The following is a 24,865-nucleotide window of genomic DNA, read 5'->3' on the forward strand; positions in this document are numbered from 1 at the left end:
ACATTAATACCAAATCCTAAGGGGAAGGTCCCCCACACAAGGTTAGGCAAGCCACTTACCTCAAACCAGCTCAAAATCAACTCGAAACCACGTTCTTGCCACGAGTATTCGACTCCAAATGGCCCAAATCTATTCAATCCAATTGCATAATATAAATAACACTTCAAGTAACTGATTCTACAATTAAATTCTAAGCTAATACACAAAATTAGGTAAAATAACCAAAACGCCCCTTGGGCCCACATCTCAGAATCGAGTAACATTTATATTTTCAGAATCCTCATACTCTCACGAGTTCATGCATACCAAAATTATCCAAATCTAAGGTTGATTTCTCAATCAAAATTCGAATTCTAGGTCTAAGAATTTTCTCCTAATTTTTTCCCAATTTTCATCTCCAATCCGAAATTAAATAATGAAACTAAGTATAGATTGATGGAATATAACTAGAAAGGGTTAAAGAATTGTTACCCAACAATTTCCTCCCAAAATCACCCTCTCCCAAGCTCCAATTTGATTTTTTTCCAAGTTTTGAACCAAACCCTTGAAATTTCATATTTTTGCCCAGCCATTACCGCATCTGCGGTCAAAGGAGCGCACCTGCGGTCCCGCACCTGCGGTCCCGCACCTGCGGAAGAATGCATCGCAGGTGCTAAAAGTCACTTAACGGGCTGGGTCCGCATCTGCGGTCGCTTGGCCGCATCTGCGAAAACCCAGCCGCACCTACGGATCTTGGAGTTTGGGTCAAATCTCGCTCCTGCGGACACATAGCCGCTTCTGCGGCACCGCACCTGCGGTCCCACACTCGCAGGTGCGGTTATGACCAGAAACCAACAGCTAAAGTTGCTCAAACAAGTTCCAAATTCTTCCGACAACCTTCGAAACAATCCTGAGGCCCCCGGGACCTTAACCAAACGCACCAACAAGTCTAATACCATTGCCCAAACTTATACCAATCCTTAAAACACCTAAAACAACATCGAAACTACGAATCAACTGCAAATTCAAGCCTAAGAACTCCAAAACTCTAAAAATACGCTTTCGATCAAAAAGTCTATCAAATCTCGTCCGAATGACCTGAAACTTTGCACACACTTCACATTCAACACTACGAAGCTACTCCAACTTCTGGAATTCCATTCTGACCCTTGGATCAAAATCTCACTATCGAACCGGAAACTTCAAAATTCAACTTTCAGCATTTCAAGCCTAAATTAGCTACGGACCTCCAAAACACAATCCGAACACGTCCCTAAGCCCGAAATCACCCAACGGAGCTAGCAGAACCATCAAATTTCCATTCCGATCCCGTCTTCACACTGTTCCAACCACGGTCAAATTTCCAACACTTAAGCTCTCATTTAAGGACTAAGTGTCCCAAAACTCTCTGAAACGCAAAACCGAACATCCCGACAAATCAAAATAGCAGAAATAAACACGGAAAAAGCAGTTAATAGGGGATCGGGGCGTTAATTCATAAGATGACCAGTCGAGTCGTCACATTTACTTTGTCTTTTATAACATATGTACCATGCACATCACCTTACATGTTTCCACCAAATATTGAATAATTCATCTTTTAATATTTTCTATAGTAAATAGTACTAAATCAAAAAGTGTATAGCTAAATATGGCCTTTTGCCTTTTTGATTGTGGAACAAATGAAGTTTTTAGTGGTTGTGGGAAAAAAATTATTTGTCAATAGATACATTCTTCGGGTAGTCTAAAGTGAAAAGTTGAATAATTATTTTATGACAAATTTTTTAAAAAAACTACTACTTACATTAGCACGTAGATGTAGAGGTGGCGACTTGGAGTCACAGATTACGAGGGTGTTTGGCTTAGCTTATAAGCAGGTGAAACTGGTTTATAAGCACTTTTTTTGGCTTATCTACGCGTTTGGTAAAATTAAAAGTGCTTATAAGTTAAGTGCTTATAAGCCAAAAATAAGCCAAAAATCATAAGTTGGTCTCCCCCAACTTATCAAATTTCAGCTTATAAGCACTTTAGGTTTGATCAAAATATTTACTATTCTATCCCTAAAATACTTCTTTTTAAAACAAAACTCTTCGTATACCCAGTTCTTCAACACTTAAAAGTGCTTTTCAGCACCTTATGCTTATCAGCTACTCTAAATCAGCTAAGCCAAACAAACTCTATGTCGAAATTTCGTTAGATATATAAAGTAGTGGTGTGCTACAAAAAAACAAATAATAATAATAATAATAATAATAATAATAATAATAATAATAATAATAATAATAATAATAATAAAGTATCCTCTTATAGTAAGTGTTGTGGTTTGGTTTACAACGTAGTCATGAAGGGATCATAATGTAGAGATTACTTATGCTATGAATTATAATATATAGATTGTTATTATGTGGTGATTTAAGAAATTTTGAAATTAATTTTACGTAAAAAAATATTTTTTACATATTAAAACATTATTTATGACCAAATGAGAAACTCTATATACATTTTAAAATAAGTGAGAATGAACTGATACTCAACAAAAGACAAGACAAGAGTAGGAGTCAATTGGAAATGACGCAACCTACCACTATAAGGGGCATGGTGGGAATAAACAAAATTCATCCGCTATTAATCGAATGTCTCAAGTTCGAATTCTAAGAATAAATTCGTAATAATTTTTTTTATCCTTTAATGAGCAATAAAATTAGATAGGCTAGTGAATTCCTTAGAAGAACTTATAAAAGAAAAAGTAAAAGGAAGGGACACCACCTTCTTCACCTCCCCCCCTCCCCCCACCTCACCACCCTCCCCCTCATTTTCTCCCCCCCCAACCCAATCATATAGTATATATAATACACTTAGTATATATATACTATACTATACTATGCACTAAGTATTAGTGCATTAGCTAATATTATATCGAATATAGCTTATATATATATATATATATATATATATATATATATATATATATATATATATATATATATATATATATTCATACAACTAGTATCTTCACATCACTTTGCCTTGTACGTAGCCATTCCCACATTCCCTCATTGGATTAGCATTTGATCCTTTTTATAAAAACTCAATTTTTCCACTCTCATTCTCCAATCACATCCTAATTTCTTGGGTCATTTATCAAGATTTGACTGTACAAAAGTCAAGAAAACAGCATTTAGTTACAGTGTCACCACCACTAGATTTTTTTTCAAGAATTTAAAGTAGACACACCCACCACCCCCTTATCAAGAAAACCCAACTTGAGTTTTTTGAAGTTAGGCTCATTTTCTGTTATAAATTTCCTGGGTTTTTCAATTAAAACATACATACAAACAAACACCATGGCTTTGTGCAACTATGCAGTTCCAGGTATTTTGAACAGGACAGTGGCTTCAGATTACTCAAAGCAGAGTCCTTTATTCTCTGAATTGTTTCATGGAACAGATCTGCAGTATCAGTTCCAACACAAACTTACTCAGGTTTGAACTTTTTCTTGTTTTCGTTTCTTTTTGATTGAGTGAAGTAGGAACCTTTGAACCATTTTGGAGCTTGTTTGAATGCTCATGTTGTGTACTTGGTTGTGGTTGTAATTTGATGATGAACCATCTTTCTATACGTATTTTCTTTCTATGCTGATTGCTTGTACTAGTTTTTCCTTGTTTTTTCTTCTAACTGGTGAAAATTGATTCAGCAACCAATTTAAGTTAATTTGGAAGTAATATTAGCTAAATGGAAGCCTTGGCACAACGGAAAAAATTATCAGTCATGTGACCTCTTGTAGAAAGACTACAGTCTGGCCCTTCCCAGCCCCGCGCATAGACTATGTGCTAATTTCTTCATTGGGATTGGAAAGATATGTTTTTTCTTGAGATGGAACTGCATACAGCTGTCAAATCAAATATGATATATATGTTAATGGTGTTCTCTTGTCTCTTTCTCACTGGTTTAAGATGTGAAAAGATATATTTATTGACATTTAAGCAGTATTATCAAAAGCGAAAAGGGCAAAAAAGCTCTAAGGTATACTGGGGCTTTAAGCGCAAAGCGCAAATAAAGCGTCGGCTTTGACAAAAAGAGGCGTAAATTGAGAAAAACTATAAATATGTATGCGTAGTTCAAGACTAATATCTATCAGTATGATTACCAAATATATGGACAAAGAAATTAAAGAAAATTTACGATAAAGTGATTTGTAAATTGTTTAGTGTCGCCTCTTTAGGACTAAGCTCATTGTCAAGAAAAATTATATCTTAGAGCCTTGATGACAACACTCAAGCGCCCACTAAGCGAGGTGAAGCGCTCAACCTGTTTTGAGCTTCGGTTCAGGGCTTAAGCGCGCCTTTGATAATACTGCATTTAAGTGTATTTAACAGTCATGTTTGAGATTAAATTATGCTGAGTGATGGTAGTTTTTCTACTCATTGGTTTTGAAGGTCAAGAAAAGGTCACGTGGGGTTCAGGCATCTTTGTCAGAAAGAGGAGAATACTATGCACAGAGACCACCAACACCTCTTTTGGACACTATCAACTATCCCATTCATATGAAAAATCTTTCTGTAAAGGTAGAATTTTTATATGTCAATTACTTGTTTGCCATGAAAAAAATGACTCAACAAGTTATGTGCTTAAGAGTTCCAAAATTAATTTTGATGTAGGAACTTAAACAACTAGCAGAAGAACTAAGATCAGATACAATTTTCAATGTATCAAAGACTGGAGGTCACCTTGGCTCAAGTCTTGGTGTTGTTGAGCTTACAGTTGCTCTTCATTATGTCTTCAATACACCCCAAGATAGGATACTATGGGATGTTGGTCATCAGGTGAAAATCTTGTTTTTTTTTAATTCATATGGTGAACTAACAGAAGCTTGACTAATGGGGTGAGTATCCTTAATTTTATGGTGTGGTTTGAAATTTGCAGTCTTATCCTCACAAAATCTTGACTGGTAGAAGAGGGAAGATGTCAACACTTAGACAGACAGATGGACTAGCTGGATTTACTAAGCGGTCGGAGAGTGAATATGATTGCTTTGGCACCGGCCACAGTTCAACCACCATCTCAGCAGGCTTAGGTATATATACGTTCTACCTTTCTATGCACTAAGTTCATTACAGAACAAGACTCATGAGACTTTAATTGATTCCCATTCAAAGACATGAATTAGAACTTTTCTTTCCTTATCGGTATCTGGCACATCACTTTAAAGAGAAGTTTAATTCCAAATCATCTTGGGGGTTTCATTTGGTGATATGAATGTTGAGGCTTTATTTGAATTGGTATCCTTACATTCATACAAGTTGATATAACTTGGTCTATGTTTTGCTCTTCTGTTGTTATAAAATGTATTCGTCATAAATGTACATGTGTCCATAACTCTTATCGCTCCACTCTGTTAAAATTACAGTACATTGATTTTAATCTTCTTCATGTTGGAGTCTGTAATTTTAGTTATTTAGACTTTAAAAGTGGTTTCTTTGAATGATCAGGGATGGCTGTTGGAAGAGATCTGAAAGGAAAGAACAACAATGTTATAGCTGTAATAGGTGATGGTGCGATGACAGCAGGTCAAGCTTATGAAGCCATGAATAATGCCGGTTACCTAGACTCTGATATGATTGTTATTTTGAACGACAATAGACAAGTTTCGTTACCTACTGCTACTCTAGACGGGCCAGCCCCTCCCGTTGGAGCTCTAAGCAGTGCTTTGAGCAGGTTGCAATCTAATAGACCTCTCAGAGAACTAAGAGAAGTCGCTAAGGTAATGTATATTGATATAAAGATTGGAATAATTTCTTTTTTTAGTGAAGAAACTGAATTGGCTTTTATGTGATTGAAATATTGCTGCAGGGAGTTACTAAGCAGATTGGTGGACCTATGCATGAGCTTGCTGCAAAAGTTGATGAATATGCTCGTGGGATGATCAGTGGTTCCGGATCAACATTGTTTGAAGAACTTGGACTTTATTATATTGGTCCTGTGGATGGTCACAACATTGACGATCTTATTTCGATTCTTAAAGAAGTTAGAAGTACTAAAACAACAGGTCCAGTACTTATCCATGTTATCACCGAGAAAGGCAGAGGTTATCCATATGCCGAGAGAGCTGCAGACAAGTATCACGGTAAGAAACTCATTTATTCCGACAAGTTCTGTCTTGTTTAAATAAGGAACATAAGATTTAAATCTTTTTTATGGGTTGCAGGAGTAGCCAAGTTTGATCCAGCCACAGGAAAGCAATTCAAAGTCAGTGCCAAGACTCAGTCCTATACGACGTACTTTGCGGAGGCTTTAATTGCAGAAGCAGAAGCAGATAAGGATATTGTTGCAATCCATGCCGCTATGGGTGGTGGGACTGGTATGAACCTATTCCACCGTCGCTTCCCAACGCGGTGTTTTGATGTTGGAATAGCAGAACAGCATGCTGTAACCTTTGCTGCTGGTTTGGCTTGTGAAGGCCTCAAACCTTTTTGTGCAATTTATTCATCTTTCTTGCAAAGGGCTTATGACCAGGCAAGTCGAATGCCTCCAATTAATCTCATCTTGTATAATATAGTGCAGTTTCATTGAACGTTAGATTCTGCTGATTTTATATCCAGGTAGTGCATGATGTTGACTTGCAAAAGCTGCCAGTGAGATTTGCAATGGACAGAGCTGGACTTGTTGGAGCAGATGGTCCGACGCATTGTGGTGCATTTGATGTTACCTTCATGGCGTGTCTTCCTAACATGGTAGTAATGGCTCCTTCCGATGAAACGGAGCTATTTCACATGGTAGCAACTGCTGCTGCCATTGATGACAGACCAAGTTGTTTCAGATACCCAAGAGGAAATGGGATCGGTGTAGAACTTCCGGTTGGAAACAAAGGCACTCCGCTTGAGGTACATTTTCAACTTTCACTATATCTTTTAATGCTGATTGATATCTAATAAACAATCTTTTGCAACAACCTTATCAGGTCGGTAAAGGCAGGATATTGGTTGAAGGCGAGAGAGTGGCTCTACTAGGATATGGCTCAGCAGTACAGAACTGTTTGGCTGCAGCTGCTGTGTTAGAAACCCGTGGTTTACAAGTAACAGTTGCAGATGCACGCTTCTGCAAACCACTGGACGGTGCGCTCATAAGGAGCCTCGCAAAATCACACGAGGTGCTTATCACCGTTGAAGAAGGATCAATTGGAGGTTTCGGGTCTCATGTTGCTCAGTTTATGGCCTTAGATGGACTTCTTGATGGCAAGTTAAAGGTAAGAAACTCTCGAAAACCAATTTTTCATACTTGTGTCGTCTACATTTAGGATATTTTTCTGAAATGTTACCATTGCTCTATTACTCCAACTGAATCACTTCAAACTTTTTTTGCAGTGGAGGCCGATAGTACTTCCTGATCGATACATTGACCACGGATCTCCTGCAGATCAATTGGCAGAAGCTGGTCTTACGCCATCTCACATTGCAGCAACAGTGTTTAACATTCTTGGACAAACCAGAGAAGCTCTAGAGGTTATGACATAAGATGTAAGGAAGTGCAGAAGTTGTAATAACTGTAAAATGTCTCGTTGTAATATATAGTTCTAGGACAAGACACCCGCTAAGGTGAGAATAGTTGTAAGCTGATATAACTACCATAAACAAGTTTGACACATAATACTTATTCCTCTAAATATGTAAAGTGTCCATGGTGATCCGCGGTTCAACCATCGATTGTCTCCCATAAGACCTATGATTAACTTGCATTGTTTCTGTTTACGTGTAATTGGTGCCATATTTTGAAAGTTATTTATTCTAGCTGTTGTTTTCATTATAAATGGCCTGAATCCATGAAGAGAAATGAAGCTATCATTTTTCTCTCTTGTAGTTGTAGAACAAATACGGGTTAATGACATTGCATGTAATAAAATCAAACAAAGTTGAAAGAATTCTAGTGAACACATTCTAAAAAAAACGTCGATCAAGCAATAAAGTCTATGACATTCTGGTATTATATCATAAGTTCTTGATTGAACATTTGAATATTTGTGTGAAGCCATTCTCTTCAAGAGTAAAACTTTGCTATGAATCTTTGAAGATCCCCCTGATTCGAACGTGTTCTAAAACTAGGGGCGTACATATTGAATCGGAGAATTGCACCAAATCGAAAAATGAAACCAAACCGATTAAAAAACCCGATTAGGTTTGGTTTGATTTGGTTTGGTATTGAATAAGAAAACCCGAACATAAACCGACATATAAATATATAATTTATATATATATATATTTTTTGAGACTATTTATAGAGTTTTCCTTAAAAAATGTCTAGAAATATTTGCGATTCTCTTATGAGATGTAATATTTAGTTAAATATGAAGTGCTCCATATTTATAACTTTAAATAATAGGTTGTATAATCACTTTCTTATCAAGTGTTAATGAAATACGTCAATCTCTTCGTTCTTCCATATTCATACGTCACGATCTATTTAATTCTTATATCTTTTTAAATTTGAAATGGTATTTCGATAATTTAAAATTAAATAAAACATATCATTATATAGGTTCATATTTATTTTTATGTTTAATTATTAAATTCCGTTAACCTTGAAAGTGTACAACAACCTAAAATTATTGTCAGACGACTAAAAAATAACTATCATGTGTTACTAAGAAAATTCTTCCATAAGAATATGTTTAATAGATCATATTTTTGTCAATTTTTACTAAACATATATTTACATATAAAAATTTAACAAGGTAAGATTGAAATAACATTCACATAACAAAAAAAACCCAAAAAAACTAACAAAATCGAACCAATCCAAATTGATATAGTTGGTTTGATTTGGCTTTGATAAAAACCGAACCAACCCGGTCCATGGACACCCTAATCACGCCCAACTATGCCTTATAAAAAGGACTAAGCGGTCGTTGCAAATATAATCCAGTTTACAAGTCCGGAGTCGAATCCCACAAAGAACTAAGACTTAGCTACAGTTGTTCAATATCGCTAAGAAACACAAGTCCTAACAATTTCCTAATTATAAAGATTATAGTGTTTATTTTTATCTAATTAACTAACAAATACTAGAAAGCAGTAAAACTATGAATTAACAAGGATAAGGATTGGAGACAAAATTAAGGAGGTCTAGAGTTATGATTTCCCCTATTTTCGGAATCCTTCTCGCTGCATTTTCTATAAATTTGCCTAAGTATTCTCTACCGATCATGAGCTCTCTGACTGTTGTAACTCTCTCTCGAGTAATTACCACAATTTACTAAACATATTCTCCCAAATTACGCTAGCTGGCATTAAGTATGGCTCCCTTCGATCGCACCCAAGGTTTCGTTATCCCTAATCCCATCTTTAAACCCTTGGTTATCGATTCCTCACATATGTCGGGAGTGTTGTTGTTCAACAACTACCTAAATATGCACTCTATCCCGAGTAATACACATTAAATAGGCACAGTCAATTGAGAATCCTATCAATTAACTACAACAAGAACGTAGTTGAACAAATAGAGATTATACTACGACTCAATTGTATAAAAACATAACAAGAATTTATCCTACAAAAGGTTCCATCAAAACCAACAACAACAACAACAACGACCCAGTATAATCCCACAAGTGGGGTCTGGGGAGGGTAATATGTACGCAGACCTTACCCCTACTCCGAAGGGTAGAGAGGCTGTTTCCAGGAGACCCTCGGCTCAAAAAAAGCAATAGGAGATGATATATTAGTACCAAAAAATGCGTAATAAAAATAACAACAATATATAAGAGATATGAAATATGAAATATAGGATACGAAATACGAAATACGAAATAGATGGCTGGTATAGTACAACTAGAAGGTAAAGCCCTGCATCAATAGACGACCAATGACATTCCTAGTCTAACTCCTAACTAGATAGTCTCCCTCTATTGTGCTGTAGAAATATTCACACTCTCCCCTAACCTACAACCTTAATGCTCGACCTCCATAATTCCCTATCAAGGGTCATGTCCTCAGTAATCCTAAGTCGCGCCATGTCCTGTCTGATCACCTCTCCCCAATACTCCTTAGGTCTCCCTCTACCTCTCCGCATGCCCACTACAGCCAGTCACTCACACCTCCTCACCGGCGCATCAGTGCTCCTCCTCTGAATGTGCCCGAACCATCTGAGTCTTACTTCCCGCATCTTGTCCTCCATGGGGGCCACACCCACCTTCTCTCGAATATCTGCATTCCTAATCTTATCCATCCTTGTATGCCCGCACATCCACCTCAACATCCTCATCTCTGCTACTTTCATCTTCTGGGTGTGTGAGTTCTTTACCGGCCAACATTCAGTTCCATACAACATGGCAGGCCTAACCACTGCTCTATAAAACTTACCTTTTAGTAACGGTGGCACTTTCTTGTCACACAAGACTCCCGACGCTAACCTCCACTTCATCCACCCCACCCCTATACGGTGTGTGACATCCTCGTCAATCTCCCCGATCCCCTGAATAACCGATCCAAGGTACTTGAAACTACCTTTCTTGGGAATGACTTGAGAGTCAAGCCTCACTTCAACTCCCGCTTCCGTCGGCTCAACTCCAAATTTGCACTCGAGGTATTCCGTCTTCGTCCTACTCAACTTGAAACCTTTAGACTCAAGAGCATGTCTCCAAATCTCTAGCCTCTCGTTGACGCCGCCTCTTGTCTCGTCAATTAGAATAATGTCATCAGCAAATAGCATGCACCATGGAACCTCCCCTTGAATATGATGAGTCAGTGCATCCATCACCAGGGCAAATAGGAATGGGCTGAGCGCAGACCCTTGGTGCAACCCCGTAATAACTGGAAAGTGTTCAGAGTCGCCTCCTACTGTCCTAACCCGAGTCTTAGCTCCATCATACATGTCTTTAATCACCCTAATATAGTTACTCGGGACCCCTTTATCCTCTAAGCAGATCCATAAGACCTTCCTAGGAACCTTATCGTACACTTTCTCCAGATCAATAAACACCATGTGGAGATCCTTCTTCTTATCTCTGTACTGTTCCACCATCCTCCTAATAAGGTGGATAGCTTCTGTGGTAGATCGTCCCGGCATGAACCCGAACTGGTTTTCTGAAATAGACACCGTCCTTCGCACTCTTATTTCTACCACTCTCTCCCAAACTTTCATGGTATGACTTAGTAATTTGATGCCCCTATAGTTGTTACAGCTCTGGACATCACCTTTGTTCTTATACAATGGGACCATTGTACTCTACCTCCACTCTTCAGGCATTCTATTAGTCTTGAATATAATACTAAACAATGCAGTAAGCCATTCCAAGCCTGTTCTACCCACACACCTCCACAGTTCAACCGGAATTTCGTCTGGCCCGGTAGCAAATTAGCTATTCATAATAGCTATTCATAATAGTATGTAAAACTACAATACTAAAAGTCATAACCAATAATGAAAAATAGGAAGAGAAAGGAAAAACTCGTGAAATAATTCCTCGCCTTGCTCCTATTGTGTCTCTGCCTCCTTAGGTTGAATTTGTTCTCAAATCTGTCCAACCTCTCTCAAAATAGTGTTTTTACATGTATTTATACCAAGTAGGGTCGGGCTTAGACGAAAATACATTCTCCCGCGCGAAATAGGACACTCACTCTGTAAAAATTTGTACTGCTGCGCCGCACCATGTGGCGCGCTAATGGCCTTTATCAGCAGCTTCTCACTTTTCTTGTCAGGCCCACTTTTGTACTGCTGCGCCGCGCCGCAATTTCCTCAGAGTGAACTTATTTCATCCTCTTTTAACATCCAGACTTGGTACACGACCTCCGAACACGATCCTGGCTTAATGTATTGGGCTTTTACTCAGACTTCAAAGCTCTAGATTGATCAATTTAACTCCAAATTAACTCTTGAGCTCAGGATCACTTCCCGTAAGGCATAAAATACACAATTAGTGCAAGACACTAGTGATTAAAGCTCAAACTCAATTAAAGTACAGTAAATTAGAGTGTAATAAACGACTAAAATGTGTAATTATAGCCGATCATCAACACCCCACACTTAAACCATTGCTCGTCCTCGAGCAATCAAACTACACTTTATATAGACACGACCTTTTTTTTAAACAATTCTCCTAACTCATCCCACCAAAAATATTTAAAATAGACTAAGCACAAAAGCGTAACATCTTTACCTCAAGATTTGACTCACAAGTACCACACATTATTCACAACTCACCCACTTACTCTAACCTAGAGGTCACTGACATTACCTTTCCTTCATGAATCAAGTGCCCTCACACAACAAAAGAGAGTAGTTCCACACAATAAAATTTAAGAACACTTAGGAACTCAAGATGGAAAGAATTCACTCACTCTCAGAAATAACATTCATATGCCACAAAAGATGCACCATAGGCTTGCCCGTAGTGTACTACTCTACTAATCGAGCTCATTCAGTCTAGGATTAAGTAGGACTTTATTTGGTTGTAATGTAGGCTGAAGGATGTGTAGGATACATTTAGATATAAGAGTGACTATACCCCCTAAGCACTTTAATACATACATTTTAACATTTAAAACCCCACTTATGTCAAACCAAAACTCCACCTTCACATCAATGTATATTACCCCATACTTCTTTAAGCACAATTACATCAAGAGTCACCATTTATCAATGAATATTTTTCATAACAATCCAACTATGTTTTTTCAAGTGGCTCTTACTTTTTTTTTTTACAACAATGCACCTTTCTCCTTATTTTATTAGTTCCACTCAAAAGCCAAACCAACTACCTCACACTTTAACTTTTATAAAGTTCATAACTATTCAAGTGCTCATGAAAGGTTAAAAAGTTTAAATAGATGGTTAATTCAAACAAATGGGTAAGGCTTGTAATTTGGTTGCCAAAGAAACAGGATTACATGCTCAAAGGGGTTAACTATGATACATAATAATTAGGCGAGTAAAATATACATATCTGGCTCAACAAAGAAATGCCTATATCACTTCCAAAACTGAACAAAACTATTATTTCGCTTTGCAAACATACGGGGCAAGTTCTAGGGATCAAATTCAATGCCCCAAACCTCACACACACATGGCACATAACTCACTCAGGATTGGTTTCATCAAGAGACTCTAGTCAAAGCAGTTGAGCAAAGTTAAGAACATACAATTTAAGATACTTATACAAGAGTCAAAAACTGAGCCTAATCGTCACAACCAAAGGACTCACTATTCTCAAGGCATAACAAATTCAAGAGATATCACTTCAATTCAAAACATAACACAATGACTCCTACTCCCTAAAAAAAAAATCTTACTACACCTGATTCAAATAAAACCCTTGGAAAAGAACCGCGACACAAAGAAAAACCAAGGGGTAATTGCTGTACTACCTAACAAAAGAAAATCTTTTTTTTGTATTTTTTTCTTTTAGACTTAAATCCCTTAAGAAAATTATCTAGGATATCCATTGTCGGGAAAAGTCCTTTTTCTTAAAAAAAACATTATTCAATTAAACTAATACAGCTAAATCGCATAGAAAGTCACTCAGACAATCTCCTCACCCCACACTTAAAATTGTGCATTGTCCTCAATGCACACCATAAGTAAGAAGAGGGTAAAAGAAACTCCCTGGTAGGCCAATGGCCGAAGCACTAGCAGCTCATGGGGTACTCAAACTTCTCCTAGGCTTGATCCTTCGTGCGGGTACCTCACACTTAGTTCCAACCATCTAGTTTGCTATTGTATCCTTCCAATAGCTCTGCTTTCCATGCTCCTAGAAAATAAAAAATTGACACTACAAAAATAATACAATTAAAAAATTTAAAAAAATAAAAGAAAGCAGTAAAGTTGGATTGCCTCCCAACAAGCGCTTGATTTAACGTCGCAGCACGATGCATCACTTTTTGCATTGGACCCCAAGTTTTGATTATGCTTTGTGATCATGCTCCTGGGGTGGTAGAACGAATTTGACTAGCCCAATAAAATAATGTAGTATTCTACACTTCTTGGCCTTTGGATGAGGTGTGTAATCCTGACTTTCTGGCAAGAAGAATTCCAAAATATAAGCACCTTGTTACTCATTCCTTGACTCCTCAAGTGGCTTGGACGACCCTATTTCCATATCATCATCCAAACACAATGTGGAAAAATACTTGAAGTGCAGACCAATGCGCTCAACTACATGAACAGTGAGACTGTCTACATTCTCAACACTAATGACAATAGAGTCAATTAAATATGTATTCTCAATATCCTTGGTTGACTCTAGTATCTCTTCTACGACATCGGCATCCTCAAAATCTAGTTCGATTGATTGTTGGTGTTGCACTCTGGCCTTCTCCTCTAGTATAATGGCAATTTGTGCAGCCAATTCATGCTCATATTGGCTACTATCCACAATGTCAACTTGTTGCGCTTTACAAAGTTAATTAATTTATTCGCTTGAACCTCCAAATTGTGAATAGTTGCCTCATGCCTTCGTATCTGCCATGGTTTCTCATCATATTGTTCCACATGGTACTTTAACATATCCATGATCAGTTGTGACGACCCGGCCAGTCGTCTCATGAGTTACCGCACAGTTTTCCCCCATTTTTACTTCTTTATGCTTTGTTTATCCATATTATGTGGTATCGGGTTGGTCGGATTGAATCCAGAATGATTTTGGTAAGGTTTGAGACACTTAGTCTCTTTTGAGGAAGCTTAAGTTGAAAAACTCAATCGGATGTTGACTTATATGTTAGAGGGCTCGGATGTTAGGTTTGATGGTTCGGTTAGCTTCGGGAGGTGATCTGGGACTTAGGAGCGTGATCGGAATGAGTTTTAGAGGTCCGGAGTAGATTTAGGCTTGAATTGGCGAAGTTGATATTTTGGCGATTTCCGATTGGTAGGTGAGATTTTGATATAGGGGTCGGAATGGAATTCCGAGAGTTGCAGTATCTCCGTTGTGTCATTTGGGGTGTGTGCGCAAAATTTCAGGTCATTCGGACGTGGTTTGGTTGGATTTTTGATCAAAAACAAAATTCGGAGGATTTTGGAAACTTAGGCTTGAATCCAATGTGTTTTGGTTGATTTGATGTTGTTTGAGGTGTTTTGAAGATTGGTATAAGTTTGAATAAGGTTTTAGGATACGTTGGTGCCTTTGGTTGAGGTTCTGGGGTCCTCGGGTGAGTTTTGAGGGGTTGAACGGATTGTTTTAAGTTAAGAGAAATTGCAGATTTTGGCTTCAGCTATTGCAGGCATTTTGGTCTTCGCATTCGCGAGTAGACACTCGCTTTCGCCAAGGGTCAGGAAGGGAGGAGTCAGGTTGGCCTTCGCATTCACGAAGGGGAGTTATGCATTTGCGAAGGGCCGGAATAGTATGCATCGCGTTCGCGAGAGGCTTGGTCGCGTTCGTGTAGGTTGGTGAAGCTGAGGCATCGCGTGCGCGATGGTTGGGTCGCGTTCGCGAAGAAGAGTTTTGGTCAATGGAATTTTTGTGCTTCTAGAACGCGAGGCGTTGACCACGTTCGCGAAGAAGGAAATTAAGGCTTGGGCAGAAGGTTTAAAAGGTCGTCTTGTCTGCGAATGTGGGGTTTATTTCTTCCATTGTTGGTCGTTTTTGGAGCTTTTTGAAGGGGATTGAAGAGGGATTCAAGGGGAATCACTTGGAGGTAAGATTCTTGGACTTAAACTCGATTCTAATGTGAATCCCACCTAAATAATCATGGAAATTAAGCCAAATATTGAAGAACTAGGGCTTGAAAATTTAGACATTTGATTGAGGATTTGAAAGACCATTTGAGGTCGGATTTCAGAACTTTTGATATGTATGAACTCGTGGGGAGATAAGGAATCTATTGATGTGAAAATTATCGAATTTCAAGACGTGAGCCCGGGGAATGGGTTTTGGTAATTTCGGGATTTGTGTCGTATGTTGATTATTTTTGCTTGGGCTTCGTTCCCTTAGCATTATTTGAGTCCTCGTTCTGATTTTGAATAGATTCAATGATAGTGGAGGCTGATTCGAGGGGCAAAGGCATCGCAAGCTAGAGATTTGACCGGTTCGAGGTGAGTAATGATTGTAAATGATGTTCTGATGGTTGGAATTCCTGGATTGCACATCGTAGTGCTATATTGAGGTGACGCACATGCTTGATGACGAGCGTGGGATCGTGTACTGTTGGGGATTGTGACTTGGTCAGTCCCGAATGGCTATTTTACCGCGTATTTGACTGAAATCTATTTGCTATCATCATGATTTGGGCTGAATGCCATATTTGAGCCTTGTGCCAACTATTTGAACCTTTCGAGGATTTTTACTGGTATTTCCTCACTGCTTTGACTTTATACTTGAACTCAGTCATGTTATATTTCATTGTTTTACGTACTCAGCCATGTGTACTCTGTTTTAACACTTACATGATCTTTTAAATGATATTTTTGGGCTGAGAATCATGTTTTACTATTGCCCGAGTGGCTGTGAGGATTTTGACTGAGTAAAGCCTAGGGCCTATGTTGTGAGGAAATATTTGTTACTGATTATGAGGCTGAGGGCTTGAAATATAAACGCCACGAGGTGGCTCGATTCATACAAGGCCGAGGGCCTAGTGATGATGCCACGAGGTGGCTTGATATTGCGCTTGGGTCGTAAGGGGCCCCTCCAGGAGTCTGTACACCCCTAGTGAGCGCGGGTACCCATTGTGATGTGAGATTGAGCCCGAGGGGCTGGCATTGTTCTGAGATATTGCCCGAGGGGAGGATTTGTTGATACTGTGCCCGAGGGGCGAACCTTTATGTATTTATTTTTTTTATAATTGACTTTCAATTACATGTAAATTGTGGAAAAAGGCTTTTCATGAAGTTAAATTTGAGTTAAAGAATTTCTACCTATCTTTCACTGGTTTTTACTATTTTAATGGTTTTATTGCTTCATTTTAGCATGCTTTTGTGCCTTACGTGATTTCCTGCTTTCAGTCTTTATTTATAATTATTACTCACTGAGTTGGAGTACTCACTTTACTCCATGCACCCTGTGTGCAGATTCAGGCGTATCTGGTCCCGCTTTCGAGCGTTGATCATTCCGGCTCAGGCGGATCCGAGGAGTCTCTAGGTAGCTGTTAGCATTCGCAGACCGGAGCTCTTCCTTATCTTATTCCTTTATGTTCTTAGTTTCTGCATTAAACTCTGTAGTTACATATTTGGAGTATTCCGTTTTGTTAGATGCTCATGACTAGTGACACCCCGGTATCGGGCATTGTTTGGGCTGTATTCTGAATATTATACTATCATTTGCTTAAACTTTGGTTTATTTATTCATGTTTAGACTATTTCTTATTCTCTAATTGTTAAAATTGGAAAATGGGAAGTGTCGGCTGGCCTTGTCTTCACGAGAGGCGTCATGATGACCGGGTCCGGGTTTAGGGTCGTGACATCAGCTTTAACATACCTTCGATTTTCTTCAGGTCAGCTTTCCAGGGTTCTTTGATCCTATTAACTTCACCAGAAAAAGTAGAACCATCAAAGTAAGGGGTTGAGGGAAGGTAAGAAATATAAGCACAACCGTAAAAGTGACCATCTTGACCACCACACATATCACACACATTTTACACATAAGATTGAGTTGGTGCACAAAACTCGCTCTCGGGAATATTTTGATAATTTTGCCCTGGGTAGTTTCTATCACAATATGCATAATGAGGATTTAAAGTAGAATTACTAACATCAAAATTCTCATAATTTCATGATGCCATGTTTCTCAAATAAACAAATAAAACTAAAATAAAAAAAAATAAAAAAATCAAATACTAAAAAATAAAATAAAAGTTCAAACTTGAAACCTAGCAATATGTACACCTACAACTACACCATTAGTTCCCCGGCAACGTCTCCAAATTTGATCATGCCCAATTATGCCTTGTAAAAAGGACTAAGCAGTCATTGCAAATATAATCCGGTTTACAAGTCCGGAGTCGAATCCCACAGAGAACTAAGGCTTAGCTACAGTAGTTCAATATCGCTAAGAAACACAAGTCCAAACAATTTCCTAATTATAAAGATTATAATATTTATTTTTATCTAATTAACTAACAAATACTAGAAAGCAACAAAACTATGAATTAACAAGGATAAAGATTGGAGACAAGATTAAGGAGGTCTAGAGTTATGATTTCCCCTATTTTCGGAATCCTTCCCGCTGCGTTTTCTATAAATTCGCCTAAGTATTCTCTACCGATCATGAGCGCTATGACTGTTGTAACTCTCTTCCGAGTAATTTTACTAGACATACTCTCCCGAATTACGCTAGCTGGCATTAACGGCTCACTTAGATCGCATCCAAGACTCCGTTATCCCTAATCCCACCTTTAAACCCTTGGTTATTGATTCCTCACATATGTCGGGAGTGATGTTATTCAACAACTACCTAAATATGCACTCTCTCCAGAGTAATACACGCTAAATATGCACAGTCAATTGAGAATCCTATCAATTAACTACATCAAGAACGTAGTTGAACAAATAGAGATTATACTACGGCTCAATTATATAAAAACATAACAAGAATTTATCCTACAAAAGGTTCCATCAAAATCCTAGATAACAAATTAGCTATTCATAATAGTATGTAAAACTACAATACTAAAAGTCATAACCAACAATGAAAAATAGGAAGAGGAAGGAAAAACTCGTAGAAGAATTTCCTGCCTTGCTCCTATTGTGTCTCTGCCTCCTTAGGTCGAATCTGTGTCTCAAATATGTCCAACCTCTCTCAAAATAGCATTTTTACATGTATTTATACCAAGTAGGTTCGGGCCCAGACGAAAATACCTTCTCCCGCGCGAAATAGGACACTCACTCTGTAAAATTTGTACTGTTGCGCCGCACCATGCGGCGCACTAATGGCCTTTATCAGCAGCTTCTCACTTTTCTTGTCAGGCCCACTTTTGTACTGCTGCGCCGCGCCTTGCGGCGCCCCATGCGGTGCGGCAGTGCAATTTCCTCAGAGTGAACTTATTTCGTCCTCTTTTAATATCCAGACATGGTACACGACCTCCAAACACGATCCCGACTTAATGTATTGGGTTTTTACTAGACTTCAAAGTTCCGGATTGATCAATTTAGCTCCAAATTAACTCTTGAGCTCAGGATCACTTCCTGCAAGGCATAAAACACACAATTAGTGCAAGACACTAGCGATTAAAGCTTAAACTCAATTAAAGTGCAGTAAATTAGAGTATAATAAGCGACTAAAATACGTAATTATAACCTATCAATCACACCCCTATCTAAAACCAATTAGGATTGACGGATACAGAAAAAGGGTATCCTATTGAAATTCAGACACTTTTTTTCTATCTTTTTGCTTAGATGGCTCGACAAATGCCAAAGTCAAAGCGTGATGGCAAGAATTGATTACCCTATTGACTCAAATTATCCTAGTAGGTCAAAACCTTCTAAATGAAGGTGGAAAAAGAACGAAGAAATAGTTAATATTGGCACGAACTTGCCAAGTAGTAGCACAAAAAAGGCAATAATGCAAAATAATGGATTTGAATGTGCATAAAACAAAGAAACTTTCTGTAGAGTCCAGAAATGCAAATGTAGCCATTAATTTGTGTGTGCTTAGTTAGGTAGACTTGTCTAGTGTACTAAATTAAATACATGTATTAATGTATACTTACTTATAGAACTTTCAGATAATGGAATGAATATAAGAAATAACAACTGAGCACTTTACATCCTCAGGCTAAAAAAAATAATCTTCCCAAGTGCTCTACCCGCGGCTCCAGGGTTATTTTTTCAGGTTTCATTGTTGGCCACTAAATTTTATTTAATTTCTAGCATTAATTCTAAATATGAAAATTATAGTGGCCAATGAATTATTGGAGTTCTGCAATTGCTTTCTGCTGTTGATAAGTGCAATAAAACAAGGACATCGTCTCTAGAATATTATATAACAATATCCATTGAAGATCATGTTCTTTTTTTATATACATAAAAAAAAATATTCAATGGGTTTATTGCATTAGTTAGGATAATTTAAAATGTTCCCAGAAAATTCTAAGTGAAACCGCATAAAAAAAAAGATAACCAATGACTAACTATAGAAAGCACTTGATGCATCTCAAGACACCCAAAATGCATTTTTTTTAGTTAAATCCATCCGCCGAAGCTTTCACCTCCCGTAATGGCAGACGGTTTGACGTTGACCTATACTCTATATATTAATAATATTAGCAAAAAAGTATAAAAAGGGACAAAAACCTAACCTCCAATTTCATTTATGATTACACTAGTCAACTATCTTGCTAAAGATGGTTAAACTAGTCAACCAAAGAGCTAGCTAGTGGGGTGGATTAGTAGGATAACCAATTGCCCATACACCTAAGATAGGACTCCTCCTATTTACAGTTGGCCCTATTAAAGTAAATGAGTGATGATTCTGCCCTTACATTTAAGTCGAGGGTCTATCAGAAACAATTTTTTTGTATTTATAAGGTAATGATAAGGCTGCGTACACACTATCCTATTCAAATCCCACATGATATTAAACTGGGTTTATTATTATTGTTATTAATTCTGCCGTTACAACACAAAAGGCAGAGACAAAATCTAAAGAGCAATACAAAAATGTCATGTTTGTGTATATCACCCTCCCAGAAACCTATATGAGCTAGAGTACATTAAAAGTGTATAGATGAGCAATCTTCTAACGCTACAAAAAACTGAAAAAAGGTTCTTCATTGGAGCTAATCTATAACCTGTTTGTACCAGGGGAATAACCTCCCAAATGCATTGAGGTTTTAAGACTATACCAAATTTCACACTAAACTGGTGTAACACCAAATTTACTCCAATCATTATACCATTTTTTACACCAAAAAATAATATTTCTTTTTATATTCTTCTCTCTCTTCTATATTATATTATTATTTATTATTTAAATTTTATTTTTTATTTCCTTCAAACAAATTCTATCTTTTTTTTTCCATATTCATCACATATAATTCACATTCAGCACTTATATAATCATTTATTACAAAATTATTTTAAAGGATAAATCAACTAAAAGTAAAATCATTAATAAAAGATAATTAAATAAATATTACATCATAGTCAAATTTAATTTAAGTACCACAAAAATATTCAACTTTCGCCTCTATTCTCCCATAAATGCTCGATTAATGCATTACGAAGTGCGAAATGCGCATCTTTATCCTTAATTTTTTTGTGTCGAGCTAAAAATTGTTCAAATCGGTGATCCTCATCTACTGCTATTTCTACCGTAGGAGCTGGGCATTCACGTGCATCTTGAATTGGTGCATCAAGATCACGCTCGTCCTCAATTATCATGTTGTGCAGTATAATACATGTGGTCATTATATCACGTAGCACCTCTTTTCTCCAAAAAGGTGACGGACCTGCAACAATTGCAAAATGAGATTTCAAAACTCCGAGTGCACGTTCAACATCTTTTCGACATGATTCTTGTTTCATTGCAAAATATTTCTTCTTTGCGGAATGTGGCCCCCGAATAGTTTGCACAATAGTAGATCATTTTTGATATTTACCGTCAGCTAAATAATAACCCATGTCATATTCTTTTCCTTGAATAACATAACAGGCTGGAGGAGCAATACCATTAGCAAGATTGAAGAATAAATATGACGATTCTTTTTTAAATTTTAGTTTTCACTTTTCAATTTTAGCAACATTAGATATCTTACAAGTATATCCTGTAATGTCTCCAATGCTGAGGCACCCTTCCAAATTATCCAACATATCAGGGGAAAAATTCAAAAATAGCTAGATTTACAAATGGTCATTCAAAAATAGCCACAATTTCAAAAGTAATCGAAATTTAGCCACTTTTCGTGTAAAGATAAATCTAAACGAAAACACTGTTCAAAATCCAAAAAATACTCCAGCATAATATACTGGAGTTACACCATAAGTATACTGGAACTCCAGCATATTATGATGAAGTTCCGGCATAAGTGTACAAGAAATCCAGCATATTATGATGGAGTTCCATCATAAGTATACTGGAACATAATATACCGGTCCAACATAATGTGCTGGAAGTTCATACACAGGTGCACCGATCTCTAGTATATTATACTGGACCGGTACCTGTTGCAGCAAAATAGTGGCTATTTTTCAATGACTTTACAAACGTTGGCTATTTTTGAATGACCAGTCCGAAAACTGGCTAGCCCATGCTATTTTCACACATATCAGGTCTTGAATATATGAATAAAGTCCCAAATTATATGGGCTTGGCCCAAAATGAATAATATCACACAATGGGGAGAAATTAAAAAATAGCCAGATTTACAAGTAGTCACTGAAAAATAATCATAATTTCAAAAGTAATCGAAATTTAGCCACTTTTTATGTAAAGATAAATTTGAACGAAAACATTGTTCAAAATCCAAAAAATATTCCAGCATAATATACTGGAACTCCAGTACATTATACTGGAGTTCCAGTATATTATACTAGACCTCTAGTATATTATATTGGAGTTCCAGTATAATATACTGGACTTCTAACATAATATACTGTAGTTATAGTATAATATACCGGTCCAGCATAATATGCTAGAAGTTCATACACATGTGCTCCAATCTCCAGTATATTATGCTAGAACTTTATGCGTGTTGGAGTTCCAGCATAATATGCTGGAAGTTCATACATAGGTGCACCAATCTTCAATATATTATGTTGGAACTTTCCGTGTTGCAGCAATATAGTGGCTATTTTATAATGACTTTGCAAACGCTGACTATTTTTTAATGCCCAGTCTGAAAACTGACTAGCCTGTGCTATTTTACCACACAATACTGATAGTATCTTTGGACTAACTGAGCCAACCACCTAGGCCCAAGACAATTTCCAAACTATATACGACAATTAAGTAAAAATTTCATGAGGAGCCCTATTTTGGTCGCTCCCACTTACTTTGTGCTGCTTTATAAAATAAATTAATTATTATATAATGTACAAATAACTTCAGACAAACTATTGCTTTTTTGTTTTTCCTCCTCGCCCCCTCCTTATTTTTCTTCTTATTTCCTGTGAAAACAGAAGTGACAATGGGCTTACATGGTGTTTGTGAGCAGATTCTAAGCTATCACGACCCTAAAACCGACCCAATCATGATGGCGCCTATCGTGAAACTAGGTCAGCCGACACAATTTTCGAATTAACCATTATTCAATAAAAGTCATTTTTAAGCCTTTAATTAATCAATATCTCATAATGTAAGTCTAAATAAACAGTGCAGAATAAATACACAAGCCCGACATCGGGGTGTCATAAGTCACGAGCATATACTAAGGTCTGAATACAACGAAGAGTCTGGAAATATACTAAAAACAATCTAAGGAAGAAAAGAGGGAGAAGAGCAGTGTTGCAAACGTCGGACAGCTACCTTGCTAACTCTGATGACTCTGCCATTGAGCAATCAACACCCGCTACTGGGTTCAGAAATACCTAAATCTGCACACAAAGTGCAAGGAGTAATGTGAGTAAGCCAACTCAGTAAGTAATAAAAGTAAATGAATGCTGAGCAGTAAGAAAACATGTAAACCACGTCATAACGCTACATCAAATGCAGTACATTTCCAAAACAGTACAGAAATCATTTACTTCGTAAATCAAGCTAATTTTCAGTAAAACCTTTTAAAACAACTTTCAATAGTTTCAAACGAGTGATAAAACAGTGAGTAAAAATGATAGAAACGTAGATAGCCCCTCAAACAAAACATGTACCATACACTGCGCCTCGGGCAAAATATCAACAGAACCAGCCCCTCGAGATACCTCACAATCACTCGTAATCAGCCCCTCGGGCATAACATGAATAAAAAATCACCCCTCGAGCAAATCATGGATCAAGGACAGCCCCTCGGGCAACAATATGAAACAACAACAGCCCGCCGGGCAATATCACATCTCACACTGGGTACCCGCACTTACTGTGGGTGTTCAGACTCCGGAGGGGCTCTTACAACCCAAGCTCTATAACAAGCCATCTCGTGGCATAATCAAACTGGCCCTCGGCCTCATAACAAGCCACCTCGTAGCGTAACAAATTAGGTCCTCGGCCTCATAATCATGAATCAGTACAACACTGCTGTGGCGCACAACCCGATCGAATAATATCCTCACAACACAGGCCCTCGGCCTCACTCAGTCAGAAATCTCTCAAGCCACTCGGGCAACAGTAAAACATGATGCTCAGCACAAAATGTCATTTAAAATATCAAACGGAGTAACTACGGTTGAGTTATGAAAATAGTAGAATACAGCATGACTGAGTACAAATATAAAGTCAAAATAGTGAGGAATAGTAGTAAAAATCCCCTATTGGCCTAAGACATTTGGCACGAGGCCCAAATATGGCGTTCAACCCAAAACATTGTAATACTTTCCAAAACACAATGATATCAAACAGTTTTCAATCAAATACGCGACTTAACAGTCGTACGGGACGGACCAAGTCACAATCCCCAATGATGCACGACCCCACGCTCGTCATCTAGCATGTGCGTCACCTCAAAGTAGCACAACGATGTGAAATTCGGGGTTTCATACTCTTAGGACAACATTTACAATCATTATTTACCTTAAATCGGTCCAAAATCTAGCCCGCGATGCCTTTGCCTATCGAATCGGCCTCCAAATACTCCAAATCTAACCAAAATTAGTATATTATCATCAATATACGATAAAGGAACAAAGCCCAAGCGAAAATAATCAAGTTAACTCAAAAATCCCGAAATTGGCTCAAACCCGGCCCCCGGTCCCACATCTCGGAATCCGATAAAAATCAATAAACTGGAAAACCCATTCGCTTATGAGTCTACCCATATAAAATTCACCAAAATCCGACATCAAATGGCCATCCAAATCCCCAAAATCAACTCTCCAAACC

At 37.7% G+C, this 24,865-nt stretch overlaps 1 protein-coding gene across 1 annotated transcript; it reads left to right on the plus strand.

The window, feature by feature from the left end:
• The first annotated feature begins 3,210 nt into the window (after nucleotides 1-3,210).
• LOC104240771 (probable 1-deoxy-D-xylulose-5-phosphate synthase, chloroplastic) lies at nucleotides 3,211-7,731 on the plus strand. Its single transcript, XM_070154142.1, has 10 exons — nucleotides 3,211-3,461; nucleotides 4,416-4,544; nucleotides 4,638-4,802; nucleotides 4,903-5,053; nucleotides 5,469-5,740; nucleotides 5,830-6,103; nucleotides 6,185-6,496; nucleotides 6,583-6,860; nucleotides 6,938-7,222; nucleotides 7,341-7,731. The coding sequence occupies exons 1-10, from the start codon at nucleotides 3,324-3,326 to the stop codon at nucleotides 7,488-7,490; spliced, it is 2,154 nt and encodes a 717-aa protein (XP_070010243.1). The 5' UTR covers nucleotides 3,211-3,323; the 3' UTR covers nucleotides 7,491-7,731.
• The last annotated feature ends 17,134 nt before the right edge of the window (nucleotides 7,732-24,865 follow it).

The sequence above is a fragment of the Nicotiana sylvestris genome, chromosome 1 (assembly GCF_000393655.2).
Source record: "Nicotiana sylvestris chromosome 1, ASM39365v2, whole genome shotgun sequence".
Taxonomy (NCBI): domain Eukaryota; kingdom Viridiplantae; phylum Streptophyta; class Magnoliopsida; order Solanales; family Solanaceae; genus Nicotiana; species Nicotiana sylvestris.

Excerpts from the sequence above, each read along its gene's own strand:
- LOC104240771 (XM_070154142.1), top strand. The coding sequence starts at position 3,324 with ATGGCTTTGTGCAACTATGCAGTTCCAGGTATTTTGAACAGGACAGTG. Across the intron at positions 5,741-5,829 it reads AACTAAGAGAAGTCGCTAAG|GGAGTTACTAAGCAGATTGG; the intron begins GTAATGTATATT and ends ATATTGCTGCAG. Across the intron at positions 6,861-6,937 it reads ACAAAGGCACTCCGCTTGAG|GTCGGTAAAGGCAGGATATT; the intron begins GTACATTTTCAA and ends CAACCTTATCAG.